Source organism: Hyphopichia burtonii (genome assembly GCF_001661395.1).
Source record: "Hyphopichia burtonii NRRL Y-1933 unplaced genomic scaffold HYPBUscaffold_4, whole genome shotgun sequence".
In the NCBI taxonomy this organism is placed as follows: Eukaryota; Fungi; Ascomycota; class Pichiomycetes; order Serinales; family Debaryomycetaceae; genus Hyphopichia; species Hyphopichia burtonii.
The window spans coordinates 578,639-595,215 of record NW_017963731.1 but is presented as its reverse complement, the minus strand read 5'-3'; the positions used below and the strand labels follow the sequence as shown (position 1 = coordinate 595,215).

General features: G+C 36.1%; 7 protein-coding genes and 1 non-coding gene across 8 annotated transcripts; 4 read left to right on the top strand and 4 right to left on the bottom strand.

The window, feature by feature from the left end:
- Positions 1-777: 777 nt before the first annotated feature.
- HYPBUDRAFT_207495 (uncharacterized protein) lies at positions 778-1,197 on the bottom strand. The gene has a single exon (XM_020223052.1). The coding sequence runs from the start codon at positions 1,066-1,068 to the stop codon at positions 838-840; it is 231 nt and encodes a 76-aa protein (XP_020076131.1). The 5' UTR covers positions 1,069-1,197; the 3' UTR covers positions 778-837.
- Positions 1,198-1,944: 747 nt separating this feature from the next.
- On the top strand, positions 1,945-3,795 carry HYPBUDRAFT_110086 (uncharacterized protein; the record flags this gene model as incomplete). The annotated part of the gene is made up of 2 exons (XM_020218742.1): positions 1,945-2,002; positions 2,057-3,795. 2 exons carry the CDS (start codon positions 1,945-1,947, stop codon positions 3,793-3,795), a joined length of 1,797 nt encoding a protein of 598 aa, XP_020076130.1.
- Positions 3,796-4,076: 281 nt separating this feature from the next.
- On the bottom strand, positions 4,077-5,261 carry KIS1 (Kis1p; the record flags this gene model as incomplete). The annotated part of the gene is made up of 2 exons (XM_020218733.1): positions 4,077-4,967; positions 5,040-5,261. 2 exons carry the CDS (start codon positions 5,259-5,261, stop codon positions 4,077-4,079), a joined length of 1,113 nt encoding a protein of 370 aa, XP_020076129.1.
- A 1,083-nt stretch (positions 5,262-6,344) lies between these two features.
- Positions 6,345-6,947, bottom strand: HYPBUDRAFT_148828 (uncharacterized protein; the record flags this gene model as incomplete). The annotated part of the gene is made up of 1 exon (XM_020220157.1): positions 6,345-6,947. One exon carries the CDS (start codon positions 6,945-6,947, stop codon positions 6,345-6,347), a length of 603 nt encoding a protein of 200 aa, XP_020076128.1.
- A 1,946-nt stretch (positions 6,948-8,893) lies between these two features.
- On the top strand, positions 8,894-9,841 carry STE2 (alpha-factor pheromone receptor; the record flags this gene model as incomplete). Its single annotated transcript, XM_020224046.1, has 1 exon — positions 8,894-9,841. A coding segment is annotated over one exon (948 nt), but the record flags the coding sequence as incomplete, so codon positions are not given.
- Positions 9,842-10,943: 1,102 nt separating this feature from the next.
- Positions 10,944-11,015, top strand: HYPBUDRAFT_t114. Its single transcript has one exon. It is a non-coding gene; the product is annotated as a tRNA-His (tRNA).
- Positions 11,016-11,165: 150 nt separating this feature from the next.
- HYPBUDRAFT_139465 (uncharacterized protein) lies at positions 11,166-12,473 on the top strand (the record flags this gene model as incomplete). The annotated part of the gene is made up of 1 exon (XM_020219712.1): positions 11,166-12,473. The coding sequence occupies one exon, from the start codon at positions 11,166-11,168 to the stop codon at positions 12,414-12,416; it is 1,251 nt and encodes a 416-aa protein (XP_020076126.1). The 3' UTR covers positions 12,417-12,473.
- Positions 12,474-13,921: 1,448 nt separating this feature from the next.
- HYPBUDRAFT_139462 (uncharacterized protein) lies at positions 13,922-15,906 on the bottom strand (the record flags this gene model as incomplete). The annotated part of the gene is made up of 2 exons (XM_020219711.1): positions 14,400-15,906; positions 13,922-14,279 (listed from the first exon to the last, which is right to left on the bottom strand). The coding sequence occupies exons 1-2, from the start codon at positions 15,527-15,529 to the stop codon at positions 13,922-13,924; spliced, it is 1,488 nt and encodes a 495-aa protein (XP_020076125.1). The 5' UTR covers positions 15,530-15,906.
- Between the last annotated feature and the right edge of the window lie 671 nt (positions 15,907-16,577).

The window sequence follows — 16,577 nt, the reverse complement described above, 5'->3', positions numbered from 1 at the left end:
GTGGAACAAGGAGGGGAGGAACAAGAAGTAAAGGGGGTTCTTTTTGGTGTTGGATATCGTCAATGGTTTATTGACGATACGGGGACCAATAAACAGAGAAGGTAAGAAGGACACGGATATTCAGGGATCGATGTCCAGGAAACCTACGGGCGGATTTAGAAGCCCAAGATGAAAACATCACAACGCAAAAGACCACTAGACAGCGTCAAGTTATAGCGAAGTTGATATGACAAATCAATGCTTGTAGGTAAAATCTCGGAGAGCATCCGGATATTCATTCAGCCGCTAGAATATGGTTGATGGAACCATTGGGCTCGAAAAGGTAACCCATTGGGGTAAGACTGTCCTCGGGGCGCATATCGACAAGATAATCAAGGTAGTATGTTCAAGTACTTTGTTTTATCCTGATTCTGTCATAATCGTAATAGGAGAAGGTTATCCAAATGAAAATACTCAACAATAAAGATGAACAATTGTGTTCTTTTTCTTTATTTACTTAAATTGGTGTCTTATGCATATTCGAGCTTATCAACCAAGTACAAAATGCATATTTTGACTGAGTTCCACAATTTCGTTTTTAACGATGGAACTTCTTTTTATAGCACGATCTGTTCATGCAGACACTTTGCTGTTCTTGCAACCGAGTGTTGTCGAATAACCAATAAACAAACCGAAAAACAAATCCCCAATAAGCTTTTGTTTAGACCTTGTGTCTAAAGTTTTCGATGCTCGTGTAAAACCGTTAGAATTGAAAAACAAAAAAAAAAAAAAAAAAAAAAAAAATCCTGGGCTCGTGTTGAAGTTCCTGCGGAAACTCCTGCGGAAAATCGGAGCAGCTCAGGGAAGTGGCCCAAAACGGCAGTATCCCGGCAGAACCTCACCAGAGCGGCGAGTAAAGCGCCCGAAGGGGAACAGCAGCAGAAACCCATGCACGAGTACCGAAGAACATTGACTATTTTCTGCTGAACAATAACGCATACCCCATTGGGGCCAAGCAACGGTTGTCCGGCAGCGGGCTGTCAAGATGAACAAACTCGAATGGAGAGGAGAAGCGTGATAGAATGACATAATAGGTAACAGAATGACATAATAGCATGATGACAGACAAAATGAAAATGACTAAAAATGAAAATGACTACAAAATGAAAATGACTAAAAATGAAAATGACTACAAAATGAAAATGACTAAAAATGAAAATGACTACAAAACGAAAGATGAAAGAGAAGAATGACAGAGAATAAAGAATGAAAGAGAATAAAGAATGAAAGAGAATAAAGAATGGACGAGAAGAAGACAAATGAAAGGTCAATGCAAATGACAAAAAATGACAGGTACAGGTGTCTTGGGATATCTTGATTATACTTTTCACAATAGCTACACAAAGGTTTATTTGGGGATCATTTCCATCATCACATCTCACATCTCACATCTCACATCTCACATCTCATATCTCACATCTCACATCTCACATCTCATATCTCACATCTCACATCTCATCACATCTCATATCTCATCATGTCCTTAATGTTTTGTTGTACATCAATTATTCATTTCTCCAGGTACCTTGAGGTTCCTCGGTAAAAAGGAGCTTGCGCGCCCCACTTTAATTTGATAAGCCAATCAAAGTATCTCAGTGAGGTAGTATAATGGAACACTGTTACTTGTTGGAGTCTGTTGATCTGATCAATCGCATGTCGAGACGTATGTTCAGCATCTTCTGGTATCAGGCCAGTTTATCGGGTGCTTTTGGTAGGCTTCCAGACAATTTTGAGGCGAGTTCCAGGCGAGTTCCAGCTAATTTCCAGGCGATTTTTTATTTTTTTTTTTTTTTTTTGCTTTGCAGAAAATATTTCAAATTAGTCCAAGAAACAACTTTTGAAAATTTTCACTCATCGGTCAGATATTCCATCATTACCGATTCTTTATCCTAGTTTACAAGTGCCATGAAGCTTTCCACGTTTCTCCACGATAATTTCGTACCCCATATACCGAAACCCCAGAGTCAAGATGAAAAAAAATTGTCACCCGCACCTAGTGAAATACCCCAAGCAAAAGAACAGGCATCTTCGTTAGTGCAACCAGTAGTGGTTGATGATATTTCTAAGGAAAAGTCGAATAAATATCCTGATTTCGATACAAAGTCGGTGAATTCATTACCCACATCATCTATAAATGGTGATAACCAACTACATCGGGCTTTAAAAGGTAGACATTTACAATTACTTGGTATTGGTGCTACTATTGGTACTGGGCTTTTTGTCACTATTAGTAAAGCTTTGGTTTATGGTCCATTATCTTTATTTTTAGGTTTTGTTTTTTGGTCAATTCCAATTCTTTGTATTACCGTATCAGTAGCTGAATATGTAATTTATTTACCAATAACTTCTCCCTTTGTTAGATTAGGTGGTAGATGTTGCGATACCGCTTTAGAAGTTATGACTGCTTGGAATTTTTGGTTCTTATGCTGTGCTCAAATCCCTTTTGAAGTTGTTGGGGTGAATTCTGTTTTACATTTCTGGAGAGATGATTTTAGTCCTGCTATTCCCTTAGCTATTCAAGTTGTCCTTTATTTCATCATTAATATCTTTGGAGTATCGGTTTATGGGGAAGTTGAATTTTGGTTAAGTTTGGGGAAAGTCATTTTAGCCATTGGCTTGATTTTATTCACTTTCATTGTTATGGTTGGTGGTAATCCTCATCATGATGCTTTTGGTTTCAGATACTGGAATAATCCTGGCCCAATGAATTCAGTGTTTCCTTATGCTGATGCTTTGGTGACCCATCATGGCTCTTTGGCTCGTTTCCAAGGTTTTTTACAATGTGTGATTCAAGCTTGTTATACTTTTGCTGGTCCAGAATATATTTCATTGGTTGCGGCTGAAGTAGGTGGTGATGTTCGTAAAACTTTAAGATCAGCTTATTTACAAGTCTTCATTAGATTATCAATTTTTTTCATTGGTGGTGCTCTTTGTGTGGGGATCTTGGTTCCTTATAATGATAAAACCCTTTTAGAAACTTTGGGTGCTAGTAAGCCTGGTGCTGGTAGCAGTCCTTATGTTATTGCAATGCAAAATTTGAATATTAAAGTATTACCTCATATAATGAATGCCTTATTGGTTACTGCTGCTTTCTCTGCTGGTAATTCATACACTTATTGTTCTTCTCGTACTCTATATGGTTTTGCCCTTGATGGTTTTGCTCCTAAATTTTTAACTGCTACTACTAAAACCGGTATTCCAATTTATTGTGTACTCATCTCCTTATGTTGGGCCTTTCTTTCTTTCCTTCAATTAGGTGACGGTGCTCTGGAAGTTTTAAGCTGGATAATTAATATCATCACTTCCTGTCAATTGATTAATTTCTTTATTTTATGTGTTGTTTATTTATTTTTCTACCGTGCTTTGAAAGCTCAAGGAATTGATAGATCAACTTTGCCTTTTGTTTCTTGGTTTCAACCGTATACTGCCATCTTTGGTGGGCTATCTGCATTTACCATGATTTTCGTTGCTAGTTATCAAGTTTTTGTTCCTGGAAATTGGGATATTAAAACTTTCTTATTTTCATATCTTTTCATTTTCATTGATATTGCAATCTTTATCGGTTATAAACTTTGGCGTCGTACCAAATGGCGGGATCCAAAAGAGGTTGATTTGGTTACTGGTTTACGGGAAGTTGAAGAGCATGAAGAAAGATACTTTGATGAATTATTGAAACAACACAGATTGGATGATGAGGGCCATGTTAAGGTTGCTTGGTGGAAAAGAGTACTCACTGTTTTATTTGGAAGTGATTGATTTACTTTCTTTCATTTATATATTGCTATTCAGAAAACTATTTATTTTAAAAATTAAATTTTAATTCTTTTGCATTTTGAAAAAAATCTCCAAGTGTAAATCATTGTCAGTATTGATTTTTATACAGCTGGCCCACAAACTCGAAAACTAATATAATTTTGCATAAACTTAAACTATTGTACATTATTAGATTTATATCTATATACTTATATCACACTAGAACATATGCGATAAAGATTAGGGAAGCATGTTAGATTAATATAATATTAATGATACTATCATTATTGTTGTGGTTGTAAAGGAGCATACAATACTTGTGTAACGTATTTTCTTTTGTATCTAACAACCAGGGCCACGGCCAAGGTATTATGTTTGATACTTGTAGTAGCCAAATGATTTAAAACGACATGATTTGGAATTGGTAAAGCTCCCAGATTATTATCTTTATCAGCAGAGTTAAAATTATTCAAAATGACATTTTCTAAGTGAGGAGGTAATTGAGGAGGATGTAACCAAGCTTGTTGTTGACCACTTTGTTGTTTTGATTGTTTATCAATTGCCATATAATACTGTTCCATGACTTTAGGGTCGGTGAATATTGGTGGTATATCATTTATGTAATTGAATTTTCTTTGAGAAAGTTCACTATTATCCTCTTCATCGTGATATCTGGAATAACCACCACCCATATCATCATCATCATTAGTTAATCCCCAAGCAGAATCCAGTCGATGACGACTCATTGAAGATGCACGCAGACGGGATTGTTGAGATTGTTGTTGTTGTTGTATTTCATGTTCTTCTTGTTCCCGTCTTTCCTGTTGCTCTTTTTCCTCTTGTTGTTTCATATGAGCTTGAACATGATCTGGGGTAACCTCGGCGTAATTCACAAAATTACCCATTTGATCGGTAGCAGTTGGTAAGAAATCACTGAACCTTAATTCATTATCAACTACAAATCTGAATCTGTGAGTTCCGACGGGCAATCCTAGAGTGATTGAAAAACTATCATCTGTTTGTTTAGCTAAACTAATCATTTTTCTCCAACCAGTGAAAGAACCAGTTACATAGACTTTTTCACCACCTTGTACCCATTTTATATCAACGGGGATCGTAGTATTAGCATCCGGTAAAGGTGAATTTTGTGTTTGATTTTGATTTTGATTTTGGTTCTGGGTTTGATTTTGACTTTGACTTTGTTGGCTTTGGTCGGATTCTTCTTTTTGTTGTTTCAATTTTTCAACCTCATCCTGAGGAGACTTATCAACAACCATTCCATCATCATTCTTTTCATCAACATTCATCGATTCGTTCTCATTCTCATCAGTAAGAATTATGGTGGAACGTCTTCTTTGAGGTGGTTGATCATTAAAAGCACCATTCCCGTCACCACCAGCATTGGCACTAGATACATCAACCATAGACACATCTTTGGTGGCATCGGTTGATGTTGGGGATGCAGACATTCTATTAAAACGTATAAATATAACAATTAGCTATCAGGGAAGATTATTAACTAGACTCAGCTAGTTGGAAGCGATAGTGAAAATATGGGGGTATGAGGTCTATTTCAAGCAAAGGACCCTCCAACAAACAATACTGGTGGAGATATCAAGAATATCAATAGCTAATTATAAGTTAGAAAAGACGGGTAGTCGGATTACAAAGTGAAAAAAGCGAAGACAACGAATAATTAGGAGTCAAAGGGGAAAAAAAGACTGCCAGGGCGAAACCAACCAAAAAAGAAAAATAAAATAAAATTGAAATGAAAATTATCAAATTTCCACCGGCACACACCCTTATTTTGAAGTTATGACCGTTTTTTTTTTTGTTTTTTCAACTGGGGTTCCCCAGGGCTTGATTCTTTACATTACGGATTCAAGCACAGTCCACTTGCAATTGCCGTGCTGGCCGCATGGGCCAGTTGGCAGAGACTCCCTGTAGATGGGTGCTTGTTTTCGGCTCATTTGAAGAACAGTAGCAGGAGTAGTAATGGTTTTGGGTGTCACTTACGATAAAATATGGGGGGAGCAAAAAAAACTGGTAAACAACAACAACAAACGACAAGGAAACAGCTAAACGGGCTAGGCGTTGGGCAATCGAGAGTACTTCGCTCCGAAAGAGGGTTAGTTTCGGTAGGATCTTATTGGTTGACAGGTGTCTTGATCGAGTTATCTCCTGCACATGCACTTGGCTGTGATAAACGGTAGCATTGGATAGCCAGTAAACCCATTTTGCAAATAGATTGCTGCAAGGAAAGAGCTCTACCGGTGCAATAGAAATGGCTCGGGCTTTATGCCTTGGCTTGTAGTTTGCGGCTGTTCTTTTGGCGATGGTAAGGGGGTCAGTTCTTCATTTGGTGAAGGGTGATATTTTTTTGCAATTATTTCCGGGATTTTTTTTGCAGTTTTTACAAAAATGAAACGAAGATAGATAGAATATATTCTTATATAAGGGGATACCACCAAAACATCAAAGATAGAGGCTCCTAGGGAGAAGCGAAGCAGAAGAATAAAACAAAGAGTAAGATCAAACAAGTAGTGATGCTTTTACATCATCAAAGCAGCAATGGCAGCAGCACCAGCAATGCTAGTAACAACGTTTAAGTTGAAGCTTTGAACACCGGCACTGTCTTTGGACTTGGATTTGGACTTGGAAGAGCTTGAAGCAGATCCAGAAGCTTTGCCAGAAGCAGATCCAGAAGCAGAGGAGGTCTTGTTATGATCGTGATCGTGTTTGTGGGACGAAGAAGGTTTAGATGAACCAGAGGCAGTACTGCTGACTACGGTAGTTGAGGTTTTATCAGAGTTTTTGTCCTTGCTGGACTTCGAGTCTTCTCTTTTAAATTTGTAACCGTTGTTGTAATGACCTTCATCATCATCTTCATCGTCATCGCTTTCATCTTCATCAAAAGCACCATCATCCCCATCAGCTTCATCAGCTTCATCATCATCATCACTTTGGTTTTCGCCAGAAGGAGCAGCAGAAGCTAAAGATGATTCTTCAGCAGCAGTGTCAATGGCAGCAGCAGCAACATCAGTTGGAACAGAACTAGCCAAAGCAGTGCTGGATTCAACTTTAACAACTTCAGAAGTGCTTGCAGCAACGTAAGAGGCCAAGGCAAATAAAGTAACAGTATTTAAGAATTGCATTTTTTTTTATAAGTAATAATTGATTGATTAATTAATGTGAAAATTATATCATGGTACGGGATATCGAAGGACTTATATACTGATATTTATGATAACCACATTTATGGTTTCCGGGCTTGGTTAACCTCAAGACCCAATTTGAAAGGATAAAAAAGAAATGGCTATAAAGTACATTGCAAAATAAATCATGAAAATAAAATTTACAAAAACCAAATGGCAAAGCCCATTCAGCCTTCTATCGCTAAATTGAAAGACCTTGTTTAACCTAAACTGAGGTGTTTTCATTAAGAATTGGTCAAGTTGTAAACCTTGATCAATTAGGATTAAGCAATACAATAAAGCTCAGTTCTTGAGAAACTATTCAACGAACAACCGCTTTTGAGCATTTGAAACAGAGTTAGTCATTTCAAACTTTGATGTTTCCAATCGGCTACACTACATCCAACTAATTTTTCATGCGGTCAGGCCGAAAGTGGGTTCATGGGTTTTGATATTTGCCAGTTGCATTGTTCGTATTGACAGCTTCAAAATGTCAAAAATAGAAACACCCTCTCTCTCTTCAATTTCCGTCTCTACAAACTATTCTAGGACTGCTCCATCTTCCAGTCATCAAAGTATCACCTTGGTAAGCTCAAGAGCACCTCATTAATTTGAATGAGAAAAATTTTATCTCACCAAAACCTTGTAAAAATTGTAAAGACAATTTCTCCATCTCATTAGATTCTCGGCTATTATTAGAAGTAAGTTCTTTCTCAGATCCACGTCAAAGGTGCTTTGACAGCCGTTTTTCTGATTCTTCGCAAAGTGGCCAATCAACTTGAGCCATATCAACAGCCACTATTCGTGCCCCATGGGTAGTTCTATATTTGGAACATCCTTACATATTTGGAGTACAGTGGGACGCTAGAGCAGTGGAGAAAAAGTCCATGTGGAATGGTATATTTCTTTAGTCTAATTTCTGCTAATGGGCTTGGTTAGGCCAATTACTCTGTGCTTACGCCTGAGGATGCTCCGCCTATATTTCTAAATATTGCAAAAAAGTACCAATCCGAAGAATATGCAAGTGAGTGAATTCTGGTGAGTGAATACCATAATCTTGTTCCTTTGAGCAGCACCATCTCCTAAAGAAGCTTCAGGTGTACCCGTGTACATACAATCATAAACATTCGCTCTTGTAATTCGGCCACAGAATCGGAAATGGTCAGACCCACATTTATCACTTCAAAAGCCATAAAAGCCCATTTCGATTGGACGTAAATTTAATAGATTTCTTCAAACATAGACAAGAGGCCAATTTTTACGAAAAAGAAAAAGATCAAAACTTGAATAAGCTCATATCTTCAACCTATACATTTCAAACTTAATGGAGAAATGAAAGCTAAAACGTAAGTTCGAAGTGGGAAATCTGAATAGAGAGAAAGTAGTGAAATTTCCGAATATGAATCCATAAAACGCTACTTCATGTTGAGTACGACCAGGAACAAGATGTCTCTTACCAAGAGGTACTTAGAAAGCTGCCAAGAAGCTCTTAGGGCAACTCTTTGTAATTTGCCTTGCAAAGAAGCTCGACTTACAAAGACAATAAATGTAATGAGTCCACCTCTACGTTCAAATTAACAAGCTATCTGCGCATTAACCTTAGCCGATTCCAAGGTTCACAGTTGTGGGACCTGAGGACCGGTTTGGGCTGATATGCCCCTTCCAGTGTAGGAGTTGGCATTTTGTTGATCCAAAATTGATGGGTGTTGAACAGGATTACACCTGATTAGCATTGCGACATCCAAATCGGGAAAGTCTCGATGGTTTGAGATTTTCACAACCACCCAAGTATTTTGCAATGGCAGAATCCCCAGGGTGATATGTATAAATAAACATAATCAAGGACTCTGTCACTAATTGATTCATCAGTGTAGTATCCCAAAAGAACAAACATGGAAGTTCAGGAAATCTCTGGTCTTAATCCAGAATACATTATGCTCAATTTCACCTTACCAGGTTATGAAAGAATGTCATCAATCCCTTTCAAAGCTTTAGATGACTATATGAATTATATGATAACCTGGGGTATTATTTATGGTGTTGGTGTTGGTACTGCTCTTCTCACGTTAGCTTTACTTTGGATCATTATCAAAAATAAAAAAACACCTATGTTCTGGCTAAATCAATGCTCGTTATTGCTTTTGGTGATCAGATGTCTGCTTCAGTTTGCTTATTTGTTAGGCCCATTATCGAGAATGGGATTCTCTTTCACTGGTATTTTAATACCAAATACCTATTACTCTTATAAGACAACAGTCGCTACTAATGTCATTCATACTTTACTAATTGGCCTGATTGAGGCCTCTTTTTGCTATCAGGTTTTCATTATATTTAGGTCACCAGAAGTAAGGAAACTTGGTTACGCTTTAACTGGTGTGTGTGCTGCGATTGGGATAACAGTCTTCGGTCTTTATATTAATTCCACCATCAGTGTTGCCAAAACTTACTCAGACTTATTCAATCATTCAAGAACAGTGAGACGAGTAGGAAGTTGGGTGAATAATGGGCCATTTATCCTTTTTTCGGTTTCAGTCAGTGTTACCAGTATTTTCTTGATAATAAAACTACTTTTTGCTATAAAGACTAGAAGGTATTTAGGGTTGAAACAATTCAGTATCTTACATATTCTTCTTATAGTCAGTACTCAAACTTTATTTGTACCCAGCATTCTTGTTATAATTAACTATAAAAATTTGAACCTTAATTCCACTACGTTGTCTGCTTTAAGTATCATTTTGGTTGTTATATTTTTGCCCCTTTCTTCAATGTGGGCTAGTTCTGCTAATAATTCACCGATTCCTTCATCATCCACTTCAAGCATTTTATATAAATCCTCTTCTAATAGCTCTTCAACTTCCAAATCAACAAATACTACTTATTTTTCAAGAGGCGAAGGCTCGGATGTTTATTCATTATTTCCTCAGAAATTGTCGAAAGCTGGCGATTTGGAAAAAGAGTTTCCAAATAAGTCTACCATTCTGAATGACAATGATTCTTTTTTAAGTAAAAAATTGCAAGATTTTGAAGCAAACTTCAAAACCTCACCTGCAACTCTCATTGGAGCTGATGCGGTTGCTCAAAGAGCATTGGAGGATATTGACAGGGCTTTGAATGAAGAAGAAAAGATTGCAGTAATGAAAAGCGCTAGCTCCCCAGATCGAGAATTAACGAATCTTCTTGATGATGACTATAAGGTTGTGACTTCACACACAAAAAGTTGATCAGCAGAAGACTATTTATTCTACTTTTTTGATATTATTTGTTTAATTATTATGTTTTGCCTTTAACAAGTCTATTAATGTATCGTTTAATGTAGCTAGCTTATACGTAACACCAAGTCCAGGACTTTTTGCAACCAAAAAGTTATTCATCGTCGCAGTCACCATCTGGCAATATGAAAGTAACCAAGGAAATAATCGGATACTCAGGGTGTATCGTTCTTTCAAATATGGGTTGAGACTCCCTCGACACTTTATTATCTACCGTCATCATAATTATATCTTTTTAAATTTATAGCTTAATGTACATTGGAGTACACAACAATAACAAGAGAGAACGCAAGATAAATCACCTTCTAAGTGGTTATTCGGCTATACTTTCAATGTTATGAAACTTCTTCGAAATGGAAAACACGAACGCGTCTATGGTCACTTAAGTGTGGCCAAGTTTCATGATATAAGATATCATTCACTTTGTCTTTACATCCAGCTGGAACTTTATATAGGTTCAAATTGATCCAGTATAAACAAGAATTTCCAAGTTAAGTAATTCGGAAAAAAAGTGCTTTTTTTGAATTATTTTCAAAGAATCTTACAGAAACAGACTCTGAAAGAAAACTTTCGGCAGTTTAAAGGCCCAATTTGAATTAAAATAAAAATTTAATTTGGCTTCACAAATTTTTAATGCGTCTAGTAACAATTTTCATAAAGGACAGTAATAAATTTTTGTTACAAAACAGCCGTTCTAGTATAGTGGTTAGTACACTTCGTTGTGGCCGAAGAAACCCAGGTTCGATTCCTGGGAACGGCATTTTTTTTGGTTTGTCCCATTAGATAAACCTTTTTAACTATACACTAAAAATTGTAATGCCGAATCAAACCTTTTTTTTTTTAAACTAACTTTCTAACTACAAGGACTTGATAATTATCTTCATAATTGTTCTTTTCAGACTCACACATAATGGTTGCTGATCCAGTAGATGCTACACTTCTGACATTGAATTATTATTACTATAAAACCAGTAATTATGTCGCCACACAACAAAATAAGATAACCAAATCGGAATACTTTGATAAAATTTACCAATTGAATCCTTTCAGTCAGTCGATATATGAAAAGGATATACCAAAAGGTGCAAGCGATCCACTTTATGAAAAGATTTTGAATCATGTGAAGAGCCATCAAATCCAATATCTATCTCTTTTTACAATCGGTATAGGAATACCTTCACTCGTTTATTTCAAATCCAAACTTACCGATGACTTACAGTCATCTACAAGAACTAGGAGGAGAGTTCCAAAACTATCCAACGGGGCCCGGAAAGATGTTGTTTTAGTTGTTGGATCCCCAACAGAACCATTGACCAGACTAATTGCTTTAGATTTCGAAAAACGAGGATTTATAGTTTATTTAACAATCTTAGATCAAAAAGATTTGAAATATGTCGAATCTAATCCTATAACTGATGACATAAATTATATCAACTTTGCTGATTCATTCAGTTATGAGATACAATTGGCTAAATTTAAAAATTTACTCAATATCCCTGTCACACCATTTACAGGAGCTCAAGCACATAAGTTAAACTTGAAAGCAGTTGTCTTCACTCCTAACTTATATTTCCCAATAGGACCAATTGAAAATATCAGCATATCATCCTGGAATAGAATTAATGAAAGACTTCTGGTTTATTTGAAGATATTTTCTTCTGGTTTAATTGACTTGATGAGACATCAAAAGACAAAGACTATTTTAATGACTACAAATATTATAAGCTCACTCGACATGCCATACCACGCACCAGAGACAATCTTCCAAAACAGCTTGCGTCACCTTTTCACAGCATTATCTAGAGAAATTAAACACCAGGGACTTTCGGTGACCCAATTAAGACTTGGTAATTTGAATGTTACCAACAATCAAAATGGTAACGCTAAAATAAGCACAATTGTGAACTCTGAAATCAGAAATTGGACTGATGATATGAAAGCCTTATACGGAAATACTTTCGCCAAATCAGAAAAAGGTTCTAGTCCAATCAAATCAGCAGGTAAAGGTACAAGCTTAAGAGAACTTTATCACACTCTATTCGATATAATTTATAGCTCTAACAATAAGTCTTCGGTGGTTTACTGCGGAACAGGTGCAAGAGCATACGACAGAGTGGCAAGATACATTCCCGAATGTATAATTGACTTGTTTGTAAGTTAAACTCCTCCAAATAAATAGCCTTAATCATAAAATTGCAGTAATTCATGTATTTGTGTGCCCTAACAAGATTTGTAGCTCGATCATCACACTACCGAAAACTGCTGCGATGAACCTCTCCCGAAAAATTTTTAGTATAAAGAGCAGTGAAAAAGTTTTTCTGTTGATATAAGTACTCTTCTTTTCTTTACGTCCATGGTCAAAGATTTGTTATCGAAGCTTACGAACGGATCAGATATTTCTGATCACACTTAAATGCTTTGGGGAAAGTCTCCGGCCGCAATAGTGGAAACGCAGCGGATTCTTCAATCTGTTTTGGGAATTGATTTCTGATTACGAGTATAAGTTGTATCTGAAGAAAGGTTAAGACCATCATTGAAACGATGCTGATCTATTTTGGATCTCAGTGAGGCCTCTGGTCTTCAGCATTGAATTTATGTCATTGGTTTTGACTTGACTTCTGATGCTTTAAGCAAATATGAGAGTCAGCTAGTCGATTTTCTTATCGCTGGGTTGGATTACCATACCTATGTTACTTACTTCGGCAATGGAATTGTTTGGTATTCTAAACGATAGATATAACAAATGATTAAACGTATTGTTTAATCAACCCAATGGAGCTCACTCTTGGCCAATGGACGTCACTTTTTCTCTTTTCAAAGCTTGATATCTGAAGCAAGGTCTTGGAGATATTCGCATAGTCAAATATGCCAGGCTTCATTTTAGTGTATTTCACAAGAACATGAACTTGGACTTCAGGTGAAGTCAAATGTCATTTAGTTATTTACTTGCTCGATAATGTTGAGTAGTACTTTTTATAAAATTGATTTTATTTTCAAATGATGAAACATCCAAGCAAACATAGAGTCAAGCTCTGAGATTGATTCACTGTCTGGAAAGATGGCAGGTTTTAAATCGTGGAAGAGAGTTGCAATTATTTCTGATACTAATTTAAAATCAATTATTCAAAGTACTACTCAAGATTAACTTTTGAGTAAATATTAAATGGGATTTATTGTCTTGTTTATCGTTCAAAAACTTTACAATGTAAAACTTATAGAATTAAATATTGAAATTAAATAGCGAAAACTTAGTCTTAAAACAAGCATAAGAACTGAAAAATACTTCAATTAAGAGGAAGTTGAAATAAAAGGAAAAAAGGTGTTGCAAAAGATAGACCAAGCAAAACATTCAAAAAAAAAAAGGTATAGTACAATTAGTTATCAAACAAAATCAACTTGAATGTGTCACCATAAACAAGCGACAGATCTTTAGATTTTGCCGTCAAATGGGCTTGGAAAAAATTCGGAGGAGATATCACAAGAACAAGCTGGAATAGTTAAAAAAAAAAAAAAAATGAAGAAGCAAATAATAAAAAGAACCGAAGAGGGAAGCAAACAAACGAAAAAGAATCAAAAACTACTTACAAGAATATTAAATAAACTGGATGGAACCCAATAAACCTTATTGTGTATGACTGGATGACATTCTTTCAAATATGCAAAAAACTATTCAATTTTCCAATGACTGGTTAATGCAGTGCCACCTGAATTAGCGCTATTACCAGATAATTCAGCGGTGTATAAAAGTAATGTAGTACCCATATTAACCCAATTCCAAAATTGCCAAGGGTGGACGATGATTTCAAATCCATCATTTTCCCAGAACCCCCATAATTTTAATTCAGTACCTAATTCACCGTTATACAGCATCATAAGATGGGTATAAACAGCTATGATGATACAAGGTGAATAAGCATAGATCAAGCGTATTATAGTAGAAGGTTTCTGTGCTTTAATTGAATTGAGACGAGATGACTTTTTATGAGCTAAGGAAGTAGGAGAGCCTGAAGTAGGAGTAGAGACTCTAGTATCACTTTCATAACCAGGAGTATCGAGGTTATTTAATCGACTTTGATGGGAAGTTGAATGAGATAATTTAATATCATCATCTGAAACTTGAGTGGGTTCATTAGGGGTATTAGACAAAGGTTCAATTTTTGAATCATTTGAAATTTCGGCAATTGGATCATCCGATTCAACAGGTTCTTTTGGATTAAAGGGAGGTGATAAGTTAAGAGTAGAGATTGAAGTAGTTGAGGCTTGTCTTGAGCGAACTTGAGGTGGTGTTCTTGGAGGACTTAACGAAGGATAGTTAGCACCATGGTATAAGGAAGGAATAATTTTTGTAGCTGCGTAAAAAACTCCAATTCTATAAGCAAGATTCAATAAAAGGGGTAAAGTTAATTTTTGGATTGCCATTACGAAAAATTCCCAAACTGTTTTAAAAGATCCTGGAAGATTAGACGCCAAAAATGGGACTAATTGACTAATAGTATTAGTTAATTGAGGGGGTAATCTTGGAACTTCATCCTTTAAGTTGAAAGTAGTTTGAGTGAAAAGAGAAGTTAATGCTTGACTAGCATCTTCTGAAAGAATTGGGAAAGTTTCGTAGATACAACGAACAATGTAAGCAAATAATAAAGACGATTCAATCATGGAACCTTTATTTGAAACAATTCCAAATAAGGCCAAACCAATGGTCAAAGTCAATAAGGAACCCAACAAGGAAGCACTTATGATATCTATTGAGAAGGGATAGACATAAATTCTGTAAAGAAAGTATAAAGAAGCAGCAATGGTACTACCACTACCAACAAGACTAACAATAAGCCAACTATCAGATTTATACACGGTTAGCCAATGTAAAGTCTGACCAACAGCTTGAATCAATAGAAGAGAACAAAAACCTTCTAAAATGGTGAAAATAGGAGTGGAATTAACAATGAATAATTTCCAAACATCAATTACCATAAAAGAAGGAACCTTCTTTGATGAATTATAGTAAGAAAGGAAAAAAGTGAGTAAACTTGGTAAAAGAATGTGTTGTAAGTAATATAGAATGGAAACCCACCTGAAATACTTACTTCTCCTAGTAATTAGTCTTATAGTGGTTAAGATGAAGTATAAGGCAAATGTAGTGAAGGAAAACGCTAATCCACAAGCAATTCCTCCCACGTCAAACGCCAAAGGTATACAAAGCACAAGTAGAACAAGGTATACCGTGGATAGAATGATTTCCAGTATTCTGGCTATTTTCACTTTGATCTGATTCATTAAAGTATTTTAAACTGTTGAATATACATATAAAGATGGACTCAAATTTAAAGTTTCTGCAAACATAAGCGGTTCATACGTATGGATTAGACTTAGAATGTTCACTCCAATACAAATATTAGTGTTTCACGCGGATAGGTATTACCAATCAGTTCACCACAAAGATAATGGGTAAAGGACAACAAGGATCAGCTGGAGAGGTTCTGGACGTGATTCAAAAGAGATAAACTGCCGGGACAGACTGGCAGTACGCGAATATGGCTCTGGGGACACTAGCTATCGGTCTATAAAAACACAGGTTGGTCTGTGATATACTTAATAAAGGAAGTATTTCAATTATATTCAATTAGTTGATGTTTTTTTTTTTTTTTTTTTTTTTTTTTTTTTTTTTTTTTNTTTTTTTTTTTTTTTTTTTTTTTTTTTTTTTTTTTTTTATTCTCACTAAAAATCCACACCAGCTAGTTTTTTTTTTTTTGTTTTGTTAGCAGCTTTTAGTAGCGATGGGACATAAATTGGTTCATGCTACCTGATACTTAATCAAGACAACTGAAATTCCATGATTCTTTTTTCATTTCAACAAGCACTTTTAGAGCTGGTACTTGAGTACAATCGGAGCTTGAGTCCAGTGGATCCTTCAGTGCAATCGATGACCACTTGGGCCATTCAGTACTGGGCATAAGTCTATTTGTCCAGCTGTTTGACCAGCTTAATTAAGGGGCTAAAGAAGCTTTTTTCGCCCCAGGCTATCTAACCAGTGTAGAGCTTGACCCCAACAAAGGCCCCCCAGAGATCTAAGCAGCATCCATAGTTATTATCCGAGATTCTATTGCTTATGATCGGGTTTACATGATTTGTTTATTGTGCCTTAATCCTTTCGGTAGGAAGATTTATTAGTTTTCCATTTTATTTTTTATTATGTGGTCATTTGGTCTTTGCAGTTGAAAGGCCAACCAGCAGGCTGCTGCTTGGGTTGGAGCAACGATGATGGTGCTGAAGCTTCATTGACGGCCCATGCTTTAAGGGATGAATTAAACACCCGTACCACAAG

What these genes read in the sequence shown, in the direction of transcription:
- HYPBUDRAFT_207495 (XM_020223052.1), bottom strand. Translation starts at nt 1,068, where the DNA reads ATGTCATTCTATCACGCTTCTCCTCTCCATTCGAGTTTGTTCATCTTG.